This window comes from Drosophila suzukii, chromosome X (genome assembly GCF_043229965.1).
Source record: "Drosophila suzukii chromosome X, CBGP_Dsuzu_IsoJpt1.0, whole genome shotgun sequence".
In the NCBI taxonomy this organism is placed as follows: Eukaryota; Metazoa; Arthropoda; class Insecta; order Diptera; family Drosophilidae; genus Drosophila; species Drosophila suzukii.
Window position 1 is genome coordinate 29,322,593 of NC_092084.1, and position 21,799 is coordinate 29,344,391.

General features: G+C 39.3%; 2 protein-coding genes across 3 annotated transcripts in view; one reads left to right on the top strand and one right to left on the bottom strand.

Annotated features, from left to right (window-relative positions):
- Window positions 1-9,215, top strand: part of fog (folded gastrulation) — a 51,039-nt gene extending 41,824 nt beyond the window's left edge. For both annotated transcript variants that reach the window (XM_017071653.4, XM_065868341.2), the window contains one exon: window positions 6,172-9,215. In XM_017071653.4, coding sequence (XP_016927142.2) covers window positions 6,210-8,351 — 2,142 coding nt within the window. In that variant the 5' untranslated portion in view covers window positions 6,172-6,209 and the 3' untranslated portion in view covers window positions 8,352-9,215. The remainder of the gene's footprint in view (window positions 1-6,171) is intronic.
- Window positions 1-21,799, bottom strand: part of LOC108007883 (chaoptin) — a 381,371-nt gene that overhangs the window by 111,674 nt on the left and 247,898 nt on the right. The gene's annotated exons all lie outside the window — the stretch shown is intronic.

Sequence of the window (21,799 nt, forward strand, 5' to 3'; positions counted from 1 at the left end):
CGTTCAGTTACGTAGCTGCGGGAAATCCAGGATGACTGTGCGTGTCTGCCAGGATACTAGAACTCGGGCTATGCACTACGAAACGCAGGACACAGAATGCGGGATTAAATCATTGAATCGAATTGAATACGTGCCGGCACGAAGCACCCAACACCGAATCCTACGTGTTGCTGTTTTGTATTAGCAAGATGTCAATGTATGTTTGCGGAATTATGTACAAACAGCTGACACATCCATATCCACATGTCCAACTGCCTCTTTTTATCTCTATCTCCATGTCCGCGTTAAAGGCATCAAATGTTGTCCGAATTAACAAACAACGAAAAAAGAGCAAAACAGAAAGAGAGCTCCTCAAAATTGACATCAGTTGCTGATTTTTAATTAAAAATGTGCGACGTGTGAAGTTGATTTCAATTTGGGCCCCGCCAAACTGACAGATGAACTGATATAGGAAGCTCAACTGGGGTTGATGCGAAGCGCCCCGGATGTTCCGATGTTTAGGACATGGAAGATGGAGTGTCCGACCCTTCACGTCCGTTTATTGACCACAATGGAAGCGGCACACAGAGGGTTTTTTGTGAGAATTTCACGGAGAAATTTTGGGGCTTCCCCTATTTCCCATATACAAAAAGAATGAGATGGAGGTTTAGGGAGCTTTTTATGGGACTCTTGTGGCTGAAATAACAGTTGATGCTTTGTGACAGCCTGGAACAGCAGTCATCACATGTCCGCCAAAAGCCAGGAATCCGTGGGATCCACATGGTTGCTTGGCTCGGTGTTCCGGGGGCTTCATAAATATAGATTAGCAAATCAAAAGGGGAAGTAGAGCGTCACATTATTGGGCGGCAAGGAGTGATGGGATAAGTTAAGGTTTTTGAAGGCGATCGTACACGATTATTGATTGCAGCAACTATAATTTTAGGCAACCAAAGGTAGAATCCATAGATAGTGCTTTTTACCAAACTTTAAATAGTTCGTTTTAACCAATTTATTTCCAGTTTGTTTTTAAACAAACGCATTTTCTAAGATATGTATTGAATGCGGTATATATTAATGCCTTGCACACTTATCAAATTTATTACTAACAGCTAAACGAAAATTATAAGTCCGCACTTATCTTAATGATTAAAGCTATAGCAACTAAATACTAGAAAAATCGCCCTAAAATTAAAAAAAGTCGCACTAAATATAGGAAAAGTCGACATAGAAAATATTTTTTTTAAATACCAAATTTTTCTAGTACTTAAGGCAAATTTTTCCGAGCATGTGGTATTAATACTTTTGCCATATTTCGTAGAACAAAAAATCATCTAAAATTGTTTTTGAAACTAGAAAATTGTTCCTAAAATTTGGAAATCGGTGGCCTAGCGGTCTAATGCGTTGAACTTTCAAAATCATCTAAATGGCGTGAGTTCGAGCCCACGAAGAGTCAACATTTTTTTCTCTTTTGAGCAAGATTTTAGAATTGTTTTTTAAAACTTTTTCTGTGCAAAAGCAAAAAAATGTTAGAACACGTTAAAATAATTATCCAAAAAATATGTATAGTTCATTAAAACATCATCTTTTTAATGTATTTAGTATAATTGGGTAAAATAAAACACAATTTTTTTCCATTAGTGAGAACAACAACATATTGAGTTATAAACCTTTTTTGCGCGTAGCCCAGCGCGATGTGTCTTTGGTGCAGCGGTAGTGCTCTCGATTAGGAACCCAGCGGTCGTGAGTTCGATTCTCGCAGCCCTAAAACGGGGGTCAATGGCGGTTGGGTGACAAAATAAGGGAAAATTGTTCTTTATTTATTGGGTTTTTTGTTTTAAAGGTAAAGCGCCTTACAAGCAAGGGCAAGTGCTCTAAAAATTAAAACAGATATAAAAAAAATCGTGTGTGGACATGTTTGCTGGAGATTTCAGCAATCAATTCCGAGGAACTGCGTTACTTTTCAAGATTATTTGACTTAGTGTCCCTTTTTACCATAATTTAAGACAGAACACAAGTTTATTATTCGGCCGCTCATGTTGGTAGAGTTGCCAATAGAATCATAAGAACTGAAAACAGTCCCTAAACATAATAGACATAAAGAATTTTTAACAAAATGCTTTTTGAGAAATTCTTCTTTGTCGCTGCGAGAATCTAACTCACGACCGCTGGGTTCGCAGTCGTGACCTCTACCGCTGCAGCACAGACTCGTCGCGTTGAACGACGCTTAATAACAGTTTATATATTAATTTGTTGGGGCCTAAGATTTATTTTCACCAGAGGCAAAAAATTACGTTTTTTTTTGCACAATTGAAACAAAAACATATATTAACTGAAATTTTCATTTATAAGACTTTTTATTTTAACATGTGCTATAATTTATTTTTTGCTTTTGCACACAAAATTGTTCAAAAATTAAATTTGTAAAAACTTGGACAAAAAAGAAAAATTAATGTTGACTCTACTTGGGCACGAACTTACACCGTTTAGACAAATGTGAAAGTGCAATGTGCAACGCATTAGATTGCTAGGCCACCGAATCTTTCATTTTAAAGGTCTTCTAGTATTAAGGGCGATTTTAGATGACTTTTTGTTTTAAAAATATGGAGATTTTGCTCAAAAAAGTGAGAAAGTATTAATAGCATATGGCATATGGCAGAAAAACTACCCCCAAAAAATATTTTCTGTCGTGATTTTTTCCATATCCTGAATATTTTTAGCCTTTTTTGAAATAGGAAAAACTATCTTACTTGTAGGGCGATAGATATTTTTTGGGTGATTTTTCTAGTATTTAGAAATATAATTTTATGAGTGTACAGACCCCATGTGTGTCTTTCCGTGCGAACGTTGAGATCTCGGAAACTATAAAAGCTAGTAAGCATTCAGGTTTCCTAACGACCAGAAATCTAGGGCGCCCATATTTTTAAAATTAAGACTAAAATAAAATTGGAATGCATTTATTTGTTCAATACCTATTAAGAAAGAGCTACGCCCACTCACCCCAGTTTTGAGGTTAGAAGTGAAATTTTTATTGAAATGCGTTTATTTTGTCTAATTTTAATGATATGTAAAAAATCGCTATATTCAGTCAGTAACGTCACTTTTATATTAACAGCGTAACGTGTAAAAGAGCACTTGGCTAAAGAATTCCGTGTTTTTGTACAACCGTTACACGTAGAGTAAAGGGGTGAATTGTATTCGGTGAAAAGTAAGTCACAGGTATAAGGAAGCGTTTCCGAACCTATTAAGTATACATATATAATTTTGATCAGGATAACTAGTCGAGTCGATCTAGTCCGTGTGAGCGCTGGGATCACATTTTAATAGTGTAATTGGGACTTTGTTTTGTTTATCAATATCTATATATCTGTGCACAAATTGATGGTTAAAAAGATAAAATTGGCAAAATGGCACCCTAAAATCTCTGAAAAAGTCGGTTTGCTGCTTGCATATCTCTATCTCGCTTGCACTCCTTTAAGTTAAATAAAAGGTACCTGACAGTTGGTGCACTCTATTATAGCGTTCTTCCTTGTTTTTCCTAGAGTTTTATTTATAAGATAACTAAAAGTGGCGTTATCCGTTGTTTAAGCAGAAGTTGTAAAGATGCCGAATAAGTGCAACCAAATTTGGAGTCTACCGATTTTCAAGACAAGGTTTGGAGAAAAACGCGATTAAAATGAGTTGCGTCAGACCTAAAGGTGAAAACTGCATGTTCTGAGAGTGTGATCTATAAAAAAAATAATATGTAAGCCCTTAAAAGTTAAATTGCAATTTTTCGGCCTACACAACACAAATTGGATATCTATAAAGTTTGTTTAACAATAATCGCATTACAGTATAATAATCGCATCACAGTAATTAGTTATCCAAACAAACGTATCTATCATGAAAAATTAGAGACTTATTGCTGTACTTCGAAATAATTTCGCCCACTTAAATCGGGATACATATGAACGGCCAGGTGCGGGGGTGTCAAAGTCATTGCGTTGTTGAATGCCGTTACACTGGTGACATTAACCTTATCGGGCAGGCCCACCAACCCACCATCTACTAGGTACTTGACATTCAGACACGGGTCCCGAAAAGAAGAGATGAGACTCTAGATGTGCTCGGCTTTTACGACCGATACGCGACCCAAAGACAGCAACACTCACGCACTTTCCGATTTCACATGGCTATTAACAAATACTAACGACATTGCCAGCAGCAACACCATGCCCCTGAGTGCAACAGTTAGAAAAGTCGCGGTCACAGCTCTCACACTTGAACTTATAAATTCCGAGAACCCCCGATAACCTACATATGTATTTATATACGTGTGTCATACACACGCTCTTAGGGGTTCCGTCTCACTTTCTCCCGCCGTCCTGTAGAAATAAACACTTGTGCGTGCTCAGGATTTGGAGCACACCTTGGGCCAAGTGCCTCAGCAACATGGACAATCTCTGCAGCAAAAGCAGCAACCGTTGCAGATACAACAGAAGCAGCGATACCAGGAGCTTCAACAGAAGCATCCGCCAAAATTGCAGGTACAAATGCAGCAGTGGCGACCATATCAACAAAAATTGCAGTTGCAAACAGCAGCTATAATATTTGCCACAACAGCAACAATATCTCCACCTACAACTGCATCAACCTCCACGCTCAATGCGACACCAACAGCAACATGCAGTTGCCGATGGTGTTGTTGTCGTTCTTGCTGCTGATGATGATGACAACAGCAATGACTGATGTGCAATATGGCCTGGACATGTCTTTGTGTGTGCGAATGCAACCGTTGACAAAACCATTAATGCGATGCCCAAGCTTACAATTGCGCGACGCCGCCAGCAACTTCTTCTTTATCTTTGAATCCAATTGCTTTCAGAGCACAGTGGTTGCGGTAATGCCAAAATTGGGGAAGGCTTTAAAAATAAACCGTAGGCTCTGATAGGTGTCGCAACTCTTCGGGAATATGATCTACGTTACATACACAACAAGTGTTTACTTTAAATAATCCGCACCGACAAGTAGTATATAAAAACTTTGTCGAAGCGTTGTTTATAAAAAATTTAACTGAAAGGTATGGGTCTTGTCAATACCTATCGTTTGCCACACCCACTCTAACGCCTATTACCATACGTTGAAATCACGGGTAGGTGGCGCTTTGCTATCTCGCTTAGCTGCTTGTATACTTCGAACTCCTTTTTGCTCCCTTTAGCTGAGTAACAATCATCTGATAATCGAGGCACTCGACTATAGCGTTCTTTCTTGGATTTTTAAAGAATGTTTCACGTTTATTGATTTAGAAAACAATTGCCATCCTTTTTTTTTATTGACTGTACACTGTACTATCACAAGTGTTGCAAAAAGTTTCGCTTAGCGCACTAATCAAATTATGAAATAAGTATTGATCGTAACCTTCTACATCCACTGTTGTGATTCTAAAAGCTGTGTATGATTAAGAAATATCTGTGCATCTAAATATTATAAAAACACAGAGATTTGGTCGGGCAGTGTCACGAAATGAAAGTGTGGTGGGTGGTGAAAATGATTTTTAGAATAAAGAATACCTTGTTTGGGGACTTTAAAAACATGCGAGAATACTATAGTCGACGCCATCGACTATTAGGGGAGTGCGATGGAGATGGAGATATACAAGTAGAAGAGCGTCTGTTCCCAAGATTGCACACTTTATTTGCTTATAACTTTTTTATGAATGGTCCGAGATCTCAGCGTTCATACGGACGGACATGACTAGATCGACTCGGCTAGTGAACCAAACAACTTTATAGGGTAACGCTTCCTTCCTGTTACATACTTCCCGACGAATCTAGTATACCCTTTTACTCTACAATTAACGGATATAAACACAATACTTTAAAAAATGTATACTTGTCTGAACCATAAATCTGAGAAATTCTTCTGGAATCCTCTTCGCCCACTTGTTCCAATGTTCATCGACACTCTGTGTGCGGCCACTAACCCAGTGTTCCGTGTTGTTCTCCCGACCACAAAGAAAGCACTGTGCAGTTGTCGAAGAGATATTGGGGCTAGGGGTGATCCAGACAGAAAAACAGCTGCTGGGATACAAAGGGCATTGTGATCAGTGTTGGCTCTGGGTGGTGCATTCTTTATAATTTTATACTCCTTCATATTGAGCTCTCCCACATCACTGCATTTTATTTACCCAGTCCCCTCTTTGTGTCTTTTCAGCGCTATCCAGGAGTAAGCGAGCGATCCATCCCGAAGAGATGGCACCGCCTAACTGCCTGCTGGCGGTCCTGGCGCTAACGATTTTCCTGGGGGCCAACAACGGCCTGCCGATCACCTCGCGACCCATCGAGGGCAATGTCCAGCGAATGGTGTGGGAGGATTGGGTGAACCTAGACCCGGAGCAACGGAGCCTGACTAAGGAAAAGAAAGTGACTGCCAAGTCGATATTCACGCTACCCTTCCGTCACTGTCCGCAGGGTCACACACTGTACAATGAGCTCTGCATTCCCCAGTCCAACATTGATCCCACGGATCTAATCAAGCAGGAACTGATATTGGCCGGTGGCACAAATGGCAGTCCCCCACCGCCACCCATTGCAGACTACGACTATGGCGATGATGTGGAGAGCGAAGAGATCGTGTACGACCTATCGGTAATACCAACCGCCATGCAAGATAGTGTGCCGCCCCGCCTTGGTGCTGAGGATCAAGCCCTGCCCAGCGAGGATGCACCGCTGAAATTCAATATTTTCGAGAAGAAATTCCCCACAGGCACGGGTGAGCCCGAGGACCTGCCAATGCCGCCGGACTTGTTGGCATCAACACATGGCGGCAACAGCAGTTCCACAGCAGCAACGTCAACCAGCACAGCGGCAACGTCAACGACGACCATGAGCACCCCAGCTGCACCTTTGGGGGATGCCAGCAGCCGCATTGGTGGTGGCGATTTGATGGCGGCTTCTAGCGATGCCCTGTCCACATCGGCAACATTCAACCTGCCTAGCAGCAACACCAACGCCAGCAGCACCGACGGGGACATTAGCCAGGTGGACGCCATTGCGTTGCCAGCGGGACAGACGCAGGATGACGCTGTGCACCTGGTCACCAGTTCCCTCATCGATATCGAAAATTCCTCCACCACAGCGAATACATTTATTGCGGGGGCGGATCTGGCCCAGCTTCTCAAGGCAGACGCCTTTCTGCCAGCTTACGATGGCAGCATTGAGCTGTTGCCGCCGCTTTTTAGTCATCGCAAGGTGTCGCCGCCTTTAAGCGCGGACCAGGATGTAAAGACCAAGCAGACAGATGAAACTGCTGAGCCAGAGGGGGTGGGAACGGAGCTAAAGGAGGATGAAGGGACCACCACGGATCCAGTGCTAAGTGTGGAGGAGGAGTATATTACTGAGACAGAAACAAATACAGGCGGCACAACGGTGTCGACAGAGGTGTCAATGGACACATCTCCTGCCCCCTCCATTTCAGGCCTAACATCACCACATCCGCCAGAAGAATCCGAGATGGATGAAGGTGAAAATCGCCTGGTCTTGATAAAATCGAAAGTGCAACCGGTTCAGTTGACGACAACGACAACAACATCGGCAACGGCAGCATCAACAGCAACAACAGCAACAACGGCAGCTGATGCTGCTGATTTGAGCTCCTCCACTGACCGGTTTCATTATCAGCACTTTGTAGAAGACGTTGCCGCTAGCAGCACGACAGCAACACCAGAGCCCAGCAGCAGCACTGTCGGCGAACTGATTGACCAGAACGATATGCCGGCGAGTGACAATGACAATTTAATGACAAATACAATTGCCGGCCACGCCGACGAGGATGATGATGGGGGCCATAAAGCCAGCAGTGAAATTGATGCCCAACAGGAACTGCGGCTCATCAACGAGCTGGTAAAGGGTAAGCAGGGAGAGCAACAGAAGCAACAGCAGCAACAGCAGCTTGAGCCAACCAAAACAGAAGGAACATCTACATCAACTGAGGCAGCAACCGTCACAACAGCAGCAAATTGGTCAAAGGTGATGCCGCAATTAGGCCAGGGCCCAAGTGAAGCAGCAACATCGACCCAGGCTAATGAGAGCAGCTCGACAGCAAAATCAGTAGCAGCAGCAGCAGAAGAGCAATTAAGTATTACCAATCGTAGCAATAGAAATAGTAAAATAATTAGAGTAGGACAGATGGCCGAAGAGCCAGCAGCAACAGCGGCGACTGCAACACCTCCGAGCAGCAGCAGCAACCCGGATGGCTATACGCCTTTTTGGTGGCTCCCGAGTATTGGATGGCGTCTGGAGCGCCAGGTCGACGGCAATGGTGAGGATCATTCGCTGTTGCTCCGGTTCTTCAGCACATTTCGCGGCAGCGACATGGCAGCAACCACGCGCTAACGGCAACATCAACAGCAGCGCCAGCATCTCCTGGCTCTGGCCACCGCCTAGAGCCACAGGATGTCGCTGGGTGCCGTGTAGTCTAGTGTAAGATAGTGTCGTGTCAGCAACAGCGTTTCAATTGCGTGTTGAAGTTTGTTCATAGTTGTCTCACCTTTGCACTCGTCACTTGTCTGAGTAAATATTTATTATCTTTTTATGTTTTAATCGAATGCCAAATTGTACATAGTATATCCCAAACACACTTCTTAGCAACAACTTTCGCATTTTTTTTTGCCTTGGCGTTATTTTGTGGTATTTAAACTGCTTTCTTTTTTTAAGTTGTTGATTTAATTTTAGGGGACTTTTTTTTATATAATGATAGTTTTATACAAATGTGCGTACTGCTGTCGTTGTTGCGAGCCCTAGCAATAATTAATTGTGATTACTTAGGCTTATGAATTGATTGTTAGTCTTAGTTAAATGTATACTCTGAATCTTTTTTTTAATACTATTATCACAATTACCCAATTTATATGTGTATTAGCGGAGCACTTGTTGTAGATGTCTCTGTGTATAGGCCTTAGTGAAAAAGCTAATCAAATCTTGGCATTTTCAAACGCATTCAATAAAAAAGCCTGTGTTTCTTTACCTATATATATATATATATATATATAAGCATAATAATGTGCTAACATGTGTAACCTGAAATCGAAAACTAAAGCCTAAACTATAGTGTAATGCATTTATATAGTTATAAAAATGCGTTTCGAACCATTTACTCAAAAACAAACCAACCGAATCAGGCAAGCAATATGTTTTTGTAAAATGAAATTTAACCAACAACCAAAGTTCTGAAGAAAAACCAATACGGAAATGCAAAAACAGTGTATTTTCTTTGGGGCAATGGCAATTGTGCGGCTAACGGTTTCCTCACGATTTGATAGCTGGCCAAAGACTGCGGTAAGTATCGATTATGCGGGAATAGGTAACAACTTCGGGCAAAACGCATTCAACCGTAAGTAAAAAGCTAGCAGAAGAGGCTTTTAGGAAGATTCCTTCGATGTTCGCCTCGAAAGTCTGACCGAAAGTCGGGGCTTACCCCTTTGCCCTTCAACCTGGCAAAGAAGCCGACTACACTGGTAGATTAAAGATAGGTAACAGTTTGAGTAGCAACTGGCCTAAAGAGTTATCAAAGTACTCCGTTGCATCAGCTCTAACACTATACGCCGACCGATGAAGAGGAATATAAAAACTAATCCTAGTATCAATTTTGTTTAATTTGAGAAGAGGTCGGAAGAAAACAGCATCAACGCGCGAGGGAGACCTTTAATTTTCACGTACATTGGTCTGAGGTTACGTAAAAGAGACACACACAATTATTTAAGCAAAATAGACTTCCTTTTATAACTGAGCTGTCATGTTCAATAAAAAAAACCGGAGATCTCAGAAAATATAAAAGCTAGAAAGTTTGCATTTGGCATACACATTTTTTAGCTTTTTGCGCAGCGCAAGTTTTTTTCAGCAGGGTGCAATGTCCGGAAAACGCCAAAGCCCGTCTAGCGCCTACATTTTTGAAGATTTTTGAAAAAAGTAAATACGATTTTATTAAAAGTTAAATATCCATCTACATGCTAAATATTGTTAAAAACGTACAATTTCTTAAAAATTTATAAGCATATAAAGTGCACTCAGACAAAAGAACCGTTCTCAGCGTGGTTGATTTCAGTAATTTCAATCTCAAAAAACAGAGATCGAAGTCGTCTCGGTTTCAACATCGCATCGATCTCGATTTCGAGATGAATCGATCTCAATTTCGAGATAAATAAATCTCGATTTCGAGATGAATCGATCTTGGTTTCAACATCGAATCAATCTCGATTTCGAGATAAATCGCACTAAAATGTTTACAAAATATTTAAAAAAGTGGACTCTAGAGTCTAGACGGTTTTTAGTGTTATGGGCGTTTGTGGGCTCAATCTTTCATTTCACACAAACCATAAACCATATTAATATATGTAACCTTCTCAATATTTCGTACAAAAAAAATAAAACATTACAATTTTACAAATTATACAATATTTATACAAACTTCCATTTTCTCAGTAGCATTTATATAAATATTTCTTACTTTTTTAAATTTAATATTTCTAATCTTTAATATTTTATTTCATTTATGTTAACCAAAATGTATTTTATTTCACACAAGACATAAGTATGTAAATTAAATGCACTTTTTTCAACGCTTGCACATTCAGATAAACCTTATAATTAACTTACAATGTGAACCAAAATCCAATAACGTCTTGGTAGAAACCCATTTAAAAGGTAAAAATGGAACGGAACATTTTTGAAGAAACCATGTTTTAAGAACCAACTCAACTTGATTCAGTGCATTAAGAATAATTTGAACTATAAAAATGTGGTTCTATTTTCGAGAACATGAGAACGTGAGAATTCTTTCTGTGTAGGTGTGAGAGGCTCGTCGTATGTTGCCGAAAGAAATGTCATTAGGAAAATATAGAATTTCGCATTCCCCATTTCCTCGAAAGCCCCTGTCCTTGGTAAACAAATGCAGACGGCATGTTAACATGGCGAATAAAATCATGGTTGCCCGTGCCTGCGTCTGTGTGTGTTGCCTAACGAGCTGCATTAGTCGCTGATTGCAGAAGCTGAGTTGTGCTGACTGTGGGTGCAGATAGAGATGAAGATGCAATGGCGTCCGGGAAATACGCATATTTTTTCCGCCCCCGAACACCTGCCTTCTGTCGCCGCCGTCTGCTTCAAATTTAAATTGTAAATTGCGGCTCACGCACGCCCCATCTGTTGGCGAGCTGCGGAACGCCTTGTGGAACTGAATTTTTGTATTGCATACTTTTGGGCAAGCACTGACAATTTGGGTAAATATTGATACAAAACAATATGTTGGGAAAAATTATTTAAGAAAATTTTGTACGGATCGGGGTAAATGTTCTACGATAATAAAGACATTTTTTTCTGAGCATACTATTTGAATGATAATTTGGGGAAATATTGATGAAAAAGGTTGGTGTGATAGCCTTGGTTGACACAAGTATTAAACCATATTTTTTTGCCTTTTTACTTTTTTCTATAAATAATTTAAAACTGCATGTGCAGCAGGTATAATTTGAGCAGTCAATTGGATGGAAATCTCTTCTAACCCATTCCTCAAGCACATGAAACCTTACCAAAAGTCTTATTTCTATTGCAGGTAGTATAAAGGTCGGAACGAACCGGATCATCTCTGGTATAGGGGATAGACCCACTCACTCCGGTTAAAAATGATATGTAATCTGCACTTTATTCCACATTTTTTAATTCTACTCATCACATTTTTTTATATCCCCCTCACAACCAAATTCTGGATCCGCCACTGTATTTGTGGGTATTAGATTTGTCGCTAAGTAACAGGTAGCAGGTTGAGTTTTCCAACCTATAAATTGTAAATATTCTTGATCAGGATCACTAGCCGAGTCGATCTAGCCATGTCCGTCTGCCGGTCTGTCTGTCCGTCCGTATGAACGCTGAGATCTTGGAAATTGTAAGATCTAGTGTGCTGTAATTTTTGGAAGCCTGCAGATTCTTGGGTTTCCTGCGCAGCGCAAGTTTAATTCATCGGAGTGCCACGCCCACTATAACGTCCACAAATGCCCATAACGCTAAACCTGACTGAGAAAAGATTCTGGAGTCCAGGTGTTTACAAATGCTTTTATTTTCTTTGGCTTATATATTATAGTAACTAAAAAAGGCAGCTTGAAAATTTATTTGATTCCTATTTCGAACAAAATAAATTTGCAATTCCATTTTCATGTATTATGTATAATCCACTTTACTTTATAAAACAAAGCTGCCTTTCTTCGGCACTTGGCTCCCTCGGAAAACAAAATTTTTATCTTTGAAGCAAATTGTTGATAAATTTTGAAACCTTTATATCTGATTCTACAAATAGCGAAAATATATCATTTTAATAGAATCCTTGCAACTTTTATAATAATTGGTTTAATGAAAAAGCATTGAGAGTGTACGGACTATTTAAATACCAATAAGTGTAAAAGGCTTTCTAAACAATTGTGTATGTGGGATGCGAAATTGGACTTAAAAGCGTTTGCGTGTGTGTATTCTTTTGGCCTGCCGATGCACACTGGGTTGAAAAACTTTTTTCAGCACCATGCTAAAAATACCTTACACTTAGTTTTGATAACGTTTACAAAATGTAAATGGTACTTTAAACTTTAAAGTTTAAAGTAAAAATTTTTTGTAGTTCTGTCAAAAAGGAAATAAGCCATGTCTAGGAGAAACGAGAAAAGCAAGCACTAGCGTATTTGGAATTCAAGATTCTTAAAGCAACACTTTGAATGTCACCTTTTTTCTTTTACTTTTAGCCCAACTGGGTATTCTAGATACAAAAGCCATCTTAATAAAAATGCGTTTCCCCGATTCGCTATCAGAAAAGCTTCTCAACTTAAGCATATTTTCAAGCTGCCGATCCCAGCTCTCAGTTTGAGATAAGCGAATATTCATTCTCAAACAATGACTGCAAAAACTTCTTGAAACTAGTGCCATTTATTTATACACACGTACAATAAAATGTTATTAAAGAAAAAAAATAAAAGAATAATAAGTGCTTAACTTAAGTATTTTGCTATAAAAATTTGTATTGATACTAAATAAATTTGCGCTTTAAGTAGATATTTATGTTCATGAATTTTTGGAGTACAATATGAATCAACTTTAGTCTTTTAAATTACTGTAAAATGCAATAATTAACATAACAAAAAAGAGCACAAAATAAGCTCTAGTATCAACAATTAAAAAAAAATATTATAAAATATTACTTTTAATTAACGTTATGGCATGTTATTGATTTGTTTATTATACCCTTGCAGAAAGTATATATATAAAGTATATATATTCTTGATCAGCATCACTAGACGAGTCGATCAAGCCATGTCCATCTGTCCGTCCGTTCCGACACAAACTAGTCTCTCAGTTTTAAAGCTATCCGGCTGAAACTTTCCCAAAAGTCTTCTTTCTTTTGCAGGTAATATATAAGTCGGAACCAGCCGGATCGGAGAACTATATCTTATAGCTCCCATAGAAATTATATTATTCATTATATCTTTGGAGTTCTTTAATTTGCCAATAACATTTTTGAATTTGTTCTGAATTTCGAATTTAATTTTATCAAAATCAGACGACTGTATCATATAGCTGCCATAGAAACGATCAGAAAATTGGTGGAAAAATAATATGAAACAAATTATAGCTTCGGTGTTTTATGACATATTATCTTATACAATTGGGAATATAATTTTTTGTATTTTTAAGAATTTCGAATTAAATTTAATAATTTTAACTGCAAGGGTATACAAACTTCGGCTTGCCGAAGTTAACTTCCTTTCTTGTTTTATTTTAATCAAACTTTTAGGTAGGGGTGGAATGCTAATTTTACGGTATTAATATGACCCACTGTACAATGTTAAAAGGAAAATTCTGTTTATTTAAATATTAAGAATAAGTGCACACACAATCACACAGCCACTTAAACGCTTGGAAACTGTGTGTGCTCGTAACTGAGTGTGCATAAAATATGAATGAAACGGCGCCTAATGCCTTGCAATGCAAGGTTCCAATGTGTTGTACAGTATTTTAGTTTTCAATGCCTGAGCATTTATGCAAAGTAAGCAAGACAGTCACACACAGAGAACATTTTAAGAGTAAATTTCAATCAGCATAGGTAATTTTTAACCAGAAATAAATATAACTTCACACATAATCACATAATCACAAAAAAAAAAAATTGCGAAATAAGTGCTAAAGCAGAGTACATTTGTTCTTACTTTAGAGCATTCTGTTTTCTTAAACTGAGAGCTGCCGAGCACTCAAATTGAGAAAACGATTTTAAATTGGGGAACTTTGGAAAATAATGACTTGAAATGATTCCTGTAGCAAAATATTAAGGCAATACAGTAAAAGGAAATACAACAACAACTAACTTTTAATTGACTGTTTTACAATTTTTCAAAATATTCTAAATGCCATTAGACAAATTATGTTAGAAAGGCGTACACAGTATTTAAAAATATCCTTGCAGCGACATATAGCACAAGACTGTAGCTTTGGTGGTTCACAAGTTACGTGCGTACGAATTATATTAAGCTGTTCATTGCCATTCATTAAAAAGTTATAACCAAGTAACAGTCAATATCTTGCAAATTTAATCGAGATTGCACACCACAAGCAGCAAATCAACTGTTTTCACTAATACCCCACCAAGCCGCTAGGGGCGCTAAAGGCTAGTTGTTGTTATGGGATAGGTGGCGCTAGCACTCTTTAGCTGAGTAACGGGAATTTGAAGGTCGATGTTATCGACTGTAGCGTTTTCTCTTTTGGTTGATCAGCATCACTAGACGAGTCGATCTAGCCATGTCCGACTGTCCGTATGAACGCTGTGATCTCAGAAACTATAAGAGCTATAAGCCATCGACATAACTGCGAGCTAACCATAGGAGTGAGCGAGAGGAAATTTGCGGCTAACGGTTTTTATCGGGTCCGTTTTTCAGCTCGGTATTCAGTTGAGCTAAGGAAATACCAGAATAAAACCCCGATTTAGGGAGTGAATTTCCATGAACGCCGTTAGCCGTGGGCAAAAGATTACAAAATTTCATCTTTGGCGGTGTTCGTGCAAAAGCGTTGTGGAATCTAAAAATTAAAAATGGAAGGAAAAACTAAAATACGCCTGCAGGATGTCAGTGCTGATGAAAAAGGACGCCTAATTTAAGATGTTGCCCATTATTGTGGGACTTCACCAACAGGAAGTAATATCACAACAGGCCAAATCCGCAGAATAGTTGAAGTGCTGGAGGAGATCCACTAGTGGGACTTCACTCCCTACATCGACATCCTGCCGGGCGGGTATGTATATTTAGTTCTTTGCACTCCAGCAGATTCGTCGTTATTAAAACGCCAAAAAACAAACCCAGCTGCTTGTCAGTATGACCATCCAACATGCGTTGCTGGTGAACTTTGAAAACTTCGGTCACACTACAAAGAATACGATTTTTCGACTAGAGAACCCCTTAGCCGATCCGAGTTCTAGGCTATAAGAGAGATTTCAGATTTAGATTCCTTTTTTTGTACACAGCGCAAGTTTGTTACGCTAACATGCCACGTCCACTCTAACTCCCACAAACAGAACAAAACTAAGGCTCCTACACTAGTGTTCAAGAAAAATTGAAATGTATAATTCTCGTCAGTACTAATCGATCGAAGAAAGACAAGGAAGAACGCTATAGTCGAGTACCTCGACTATCAGATACCCGTTACTCAAAGGGAAATGGAGATATGCAAGCAGCAAAGCGAGATTAAAATGCGCCACCTACCGGCGGTAGACAGATTTAAGCGTTATGGGCGTTAGAGTGGGCGCGGCAAATTTATTTTTGGATCAATCGATAGGTATTGACGACACCAATACATTTCAGTTAAAATTTTTTATCTAGCATGCAAATTGTGGGCGTCACAGGTTTTCGCGGTTTGTGGGCGTTTAAGTGGGCGTGGCAAACTTTTTTTTAAAGTCAATTGATAGGTATTGATGAGAACAATACATTTCAGTTAAAATTTTCTATCTAGCATCAAAACTGTAGGAGTTACAGTTTTGGGCGGTTTGTGGGCGTTAGAGTGGGCGTGGCAGTCTACTGAAACAAACTTGCGCTGCGTAAGAAGCTCAGGAATCTGTACGCCAAATCTCAATAGCCTAGCTCTCATAGTTTCCGAGATCTCAGCGTTCATCCGGACAGACAGACGGACAGACGGACATGGCTAGATCGACTCGGCTAGTGATCCTGATCAAGAATATATATACTTTATGGGGTCGGAAACGCTTCCTTCTGCCTGTTACATACTTTCCGACGAATCTAATATACCCTTTTACTCTACGAGTAACGGGTATAAAAATGTTGACACGTCCACTCTAACGTCCACAAACCACTTACAAACTTTAAAAAACCGTAAATTTGAACGCTGATATCTTGAAAACTATCAAAGATAGAGAAATGGGATTTTAGATTTAGATTATTTAGCACAAACCGCCCAAGACTGTGGCTCTCACAATTTGCATGCTAGAAAAGAAATTTTTTACTAAAATGTATTTGTCTCGTCAATACGTATCGATTGACCTAAGAAAACGTTTTCCGACGAATATAGTGTACCTTTTACTCTACGAGTAACGGGAATAACAATTATGTCAAAGTAAAACATGTATTTAGCGTAAGAAGTTTAGGAACTGTGACCCTTTGAGCTTTAGCCATTTCTAGCTTTTTTGTCGCTAAGCTAGCGGGGTTTGCAAAAAGTTGTAGAACAAATGTTTTCAGCTCAGTCGGTTTATTACGACAGAAATTATCCCAGGACCGTTACACAAAAAAAAACAAAACAAAAAGCATACTTTTTGGAATGCAATAAAATTGCAATGCTTTTGGTGCCAATCGACGCGTATTTCCGTAAAGATAAAAAATCGGCTTTGCTTTTCTAGTTTTTCTAGCTTGAATCTTCTAAGCTTAACTTTTTCTACTCTCTTTTCCTAATCAATCGACATATTAAAGGTCTTAGTACCGAAAATTTAACAAAATCACAGTATCTTTCGATTGTTGTATACAGATTTTAAATTCTGCGGCTTTGTATAGTAGTCGCCTTCGCACACTCTCCTGGCTTGCATCGTCACTACGGGGACTGCCGTCCGCAGTGGTTCCTTAAAAAATATATATAAGGCAGAAGGGAGCGTTTTCTACCCCAAACAGCAGTGACTCATAGACTAAAAAGGTATATTGAAATCGGGGAAAATATTTAAAAGGCAGAAGGAAGCGTTCTCGACCCCAGGATCAGGATCAGTACCCGAATCGATCTAGCCATGATCTAGATTCCTTAGCTTCGTACGCATCGCAAGTTTCTTAAGCGAGTGTGCTGAGCCCACTCTTACATATATACACATAAAATTAAAGCATACCTATATATTAAAAAAACGAACATACATTTAATGTACAAAATTTAATTTGGCTTTAGAAATGTAAGAATGATTTTCCAATATTATTTCCCCAACTTTTGAAACGAAATCGCCTTCATCTGTACATACATAATGTTTCACGGTACATATTTTTATTATGTTTTTATTAATATTATACTTATTAAATACTATTTACCAGTTGAAGTATTAGCCATTATTAAGGGATTCCACAAAACAGATACTCCCCCTTTTTCCACCTCCCGTTAGGGAACCGTTCATCTCCCTTCCACTCTGCCAAACGCCCCTTTTAACACACCCATGGCCACTGAGCTGAAGCTTTACAATCTGCTCAATGAATCTCAATAAGTTTGTCATGGCTCTATGGCTAAAGCACGAGCATGTGAGTGCCGCTGTGCGAGTGTGAGTGCGTATCTGTGTTTGCTTTGCATTCGTGTGGGTGTGTGCTAAATCAAGCGGTAATTGGTTCCTCGCCTGCTATTTCCATTGCCAACTGTTCGTCTTTGCCGTTGTTTATATAATTGAAACTAACACAAATAAAGTGCAAAAGCTTTCTGATTATGAGGATTTGCGCCTGCCACAAAATGAGGCAAGTGTCGGCCCAAATGTCCCAGTTTTCCACATTGCCCCAAACCAGCAGCTCTGCGAGCGGGAGAATCCGTTCTGCAACTTTGCAACCATCAGGGACAGTGGGTTCATTTCAGAGGATATACAAATTTGTTCCCTACGATATACACATTTGTTCCCTACGAAATTTGTATAATATTTTCTGTTAGTATATACACAGCGATCCTCCTTGGTCATCCATTTCCACCATGACTTTTACCTTTGGTTATTAATCATGTTCCTCAAACAAATCCATGATAATAAAAACCAACATATAAAAAAGCTCACACTAGAAACACAGATTTTCTGTACAGGTTTTTGATTAATTTTGAACATAGTTCAATAAAACGAATAATATTCGGCCTGGGAAACCTTGTTCCTTGATCACAACTTATAAAAAGTATGTACTATACTGGGAAATGAACTTGCTGTTTCCTACACTCAGAGAACAAATCAGGTATTTCGTGCTTAAATCAAGTATTTTCAGTGTCAAAACTTCGGCAAGCGTGGAAAATCCCAATCTTGAGAGCAAAGTACAGAAAATACACGATCTTAGTCATTTTTAGAACCTTTCGGTCTACAATCAAGTATGAATATTTCTTAAATCTAGTCATATTTGTGCTAAAAAATATTGCGAATCGTTGATAAAGTAAGAAAGTTGCAGGGCAAACAATTTTTAAATCAATGAAATCGATCTTAAATTAAGACTATTTGTACTTGATTTCTGAGTTCTGAGGACAGTTTTCATAGGAATAATCGGTTTAAATATGCCAAATTTCCTAGTTTTTAAATAAATTTGTACCTGATCACTTTATTCTATGCCTACCAAGAGAGCAATATTTGAATCAGGCTAATATGTTATGATTTTCCAGATGTTTATTAATACTTCGCCATTAAACATATATATTATATATATTATGTATGTTATGTATACAAAATATATTGTATGTATACTATTTTATCCCTAATTTGTTTATTTATTTAATTTTGATTAATATTATCTGGCTATTTATATATAAAATGTTCTTACATACTGACATTGAAAAAAAAATTTGCTATATAGCTTAGCGTATATTTTGCAAGCATTAGATTGTTAACTTAAAATATTTTGAATCAGGTTATTAGGCCAGTTGTGAATATTTGCCCACTGTGCGGCCATAATGCCAATATTTGAGGGCGTTTGTGGAGAGTAAGTGTGTGCTTGATTACTGTCGTAAGCTTGAGTGCGTTTGCTTACTTAAGCTCCTGTTAACTTAAGTATAACAATGATAAGGATAACATCGGGCATTCAGTTACCTGCTCCTGTTGGCTCCAACTCCCGGTCCATTTTCCGCCTCCAAACACGTATTTGCACCTTATTTATTTGCCTCCTATTCCATTGGTTTGAGCCACTTGCACGGCATTTCACCTAAGTAATTGGAATAGCTCAAATTGGCCTTAGTGCCAGATGCCACTCTTGGTAATTTACCAAGGACAGTCCGTGCATACCCTCATTAGCTCATTACCCAAAAGCTCACTGATCATTCGAGCCATATACCGCCTTTCGCACTGCATCTCAATTAGTGGCAATAAATCTAAGTTGCACCTAAGTGCGTAGCATAACTCTAAATTTCATTGTTTTGTTAGCTACAGACCCACTTTTGGCATCTACAGCTTTGTCTGTCGTTCGGAAAATTGGCAACTTCTGGCGGTTTAACTAATGGCAATTCACAATTACCACATGGAGATTTTCGTGAGCGGAAGGCGGCCTTCCTCATCAATTAACCCATTGCATTGACGAGAGTAATCAATTTCAGCTCTTAAATCAAGATGACACTGCGCCTACATACCCATCGAATTTAAGTTTCCATTTTAAAAGTAATTATGAATCAAATAAAAGCACCTCTTAACGAGTTGAAGCTGGTGACGATCGCACCTTCAAATTGACTAAATAAATACACTTTCTAGAACTTTCAACTAATAGCCTTTCAAATCCAGTTTTTTTGGATTGTCCGATGAACTAGCGGGTAGATCAAACGTTCTATCTCGAGCTTTCGAATATACCCATAAAGTCCCCAAGACCCTAAAACCAAAAAGGGATTTATACAAGCCCACAAACAAAGGGACAAACATTTCATTTTGGAAAGTCCCCCAACATTTTGGATAAAAGTAATGTATTTTCATGTTGAATTTATGTGGTGAATTTGCAATTATCATTTCTGAATTTTTTCATAATATTATTCCACACTCATGGTGATTATTTTTCGAACAGTGAGCGATACTTATTTAACTGAGCAACGAAGAGATGGCTATTTGTGATGGATATTTAAAATGGTCAATATTAACGAGCCTCAATTACCTCAATTCTGAACTTAAAAGAAACATTTTCCCTCCGTGCAAATTAACATTTTGGATAGTCTTTTGTCCCCGGGTCATTTGGATTATTTGCAGCCGTCACTTTCGAGGTTCGGTGTTTTAATTGAGGATAAAAGCTGTCCGGAGAAGAGTCCAGCGAAAAGTGGATGAGGCGTGTTGGGCCTGCTGTGTTTTGGGTCGTTTTGGGGAAAAACCAAAGCCCAGGTATCTCATAATGCGTCGTCGCATTCATTCGTTTTCCGTTGTCCGGTCGGAAAAGCCACGCGCCCCCTTGTCTCTGGCCACTTGTCATAAATAAGCAGTGCAGCTTGCAGGACCTTGTTTGCCACCCAATTTTACTCGCCGCTTTTCCACCGCCAATTTCCCATCCACAATTCTGCCCGCACTTCGAATCCCAGGGCTCTCGCATCGAACGAGCGAATTCAATTTAACGAGAAATTGCAACAATCAACGCTTCTCCTGTGTCCTGTGTCCTCTACCCCTCTGAACCAAGGATTTTTCACCCACCCATTTGGATTTTCCAGGCCCTACTCATTCCACCCGACCACACATTCTGCGGAAAGTCGTCGGGTGGGGAAAAAAATGGCCAAAAATCAACACCCAAAAAAACACAACTGTTCAGACAATGGCAAGGATTCCAAGCAACAGGGGCGGAGCCGCAACACCAACAAACAGAACAAGCCTGAGAATGCTGAAAAGGGGGTGTATGTGGCAGATAAAGGGGATGGTAGGTGTGGCAGTGCTGGGTTGCAAGGGGCACACAAAAATTGGGGCCGGGTAAAGGCAGCGTATGCCAACAATGTAATTTTGACGCTTGATCTCGACGGACACACATGCATCGCTACACACCGAGAAAATATCTAAAAATATGTCGGATCTAGGTAAAATGTATTCCTCACAAAATTAATTTTACTAGAGACCTTCTCTAAATATTGTCACTAACTAGGCAGAATGTGTAATTCTAGACTTGGTTACCACTCAACTATATATTTGTGTATCGTTGATACATTTTATTATTATACCAGTTACTCGTAGAGTAAAAGGGTATACTAGATTCGTCGGAAAGTATGTAACAGGCAGAAGGAAGCGTTTCCGACCCCATAAAGTCTATATATTCTTGATCAGGATCACTAGCCGAGTCGATCTAGCCATGTCCGTCTGTCCGTCTGTCTGTCCGTCCGGATGAACGCTGAGATCTCAGAAACTATGAGAGCTAGGCTATTGAGATTTGGCGTGCAGATTCCTGAGCTTCTTACGCAGCGCAAGTTTGTTTCAGTAGAGTGCCACGCCCACTCTAACGCCCACAAACCGCCCAAAACTGTGGCTCCTACAGTTTTGATGCTAGAATAAAAATTTTAGCTGAAATGTAATGTTCTCATCAATACCTATCGATTGACCAAAAAAAAGTTTGCCACGCCCACTTTAACGCCCACAAACCGCAAAAACTTGCGACGCCCACAATTTTCATGCTAGA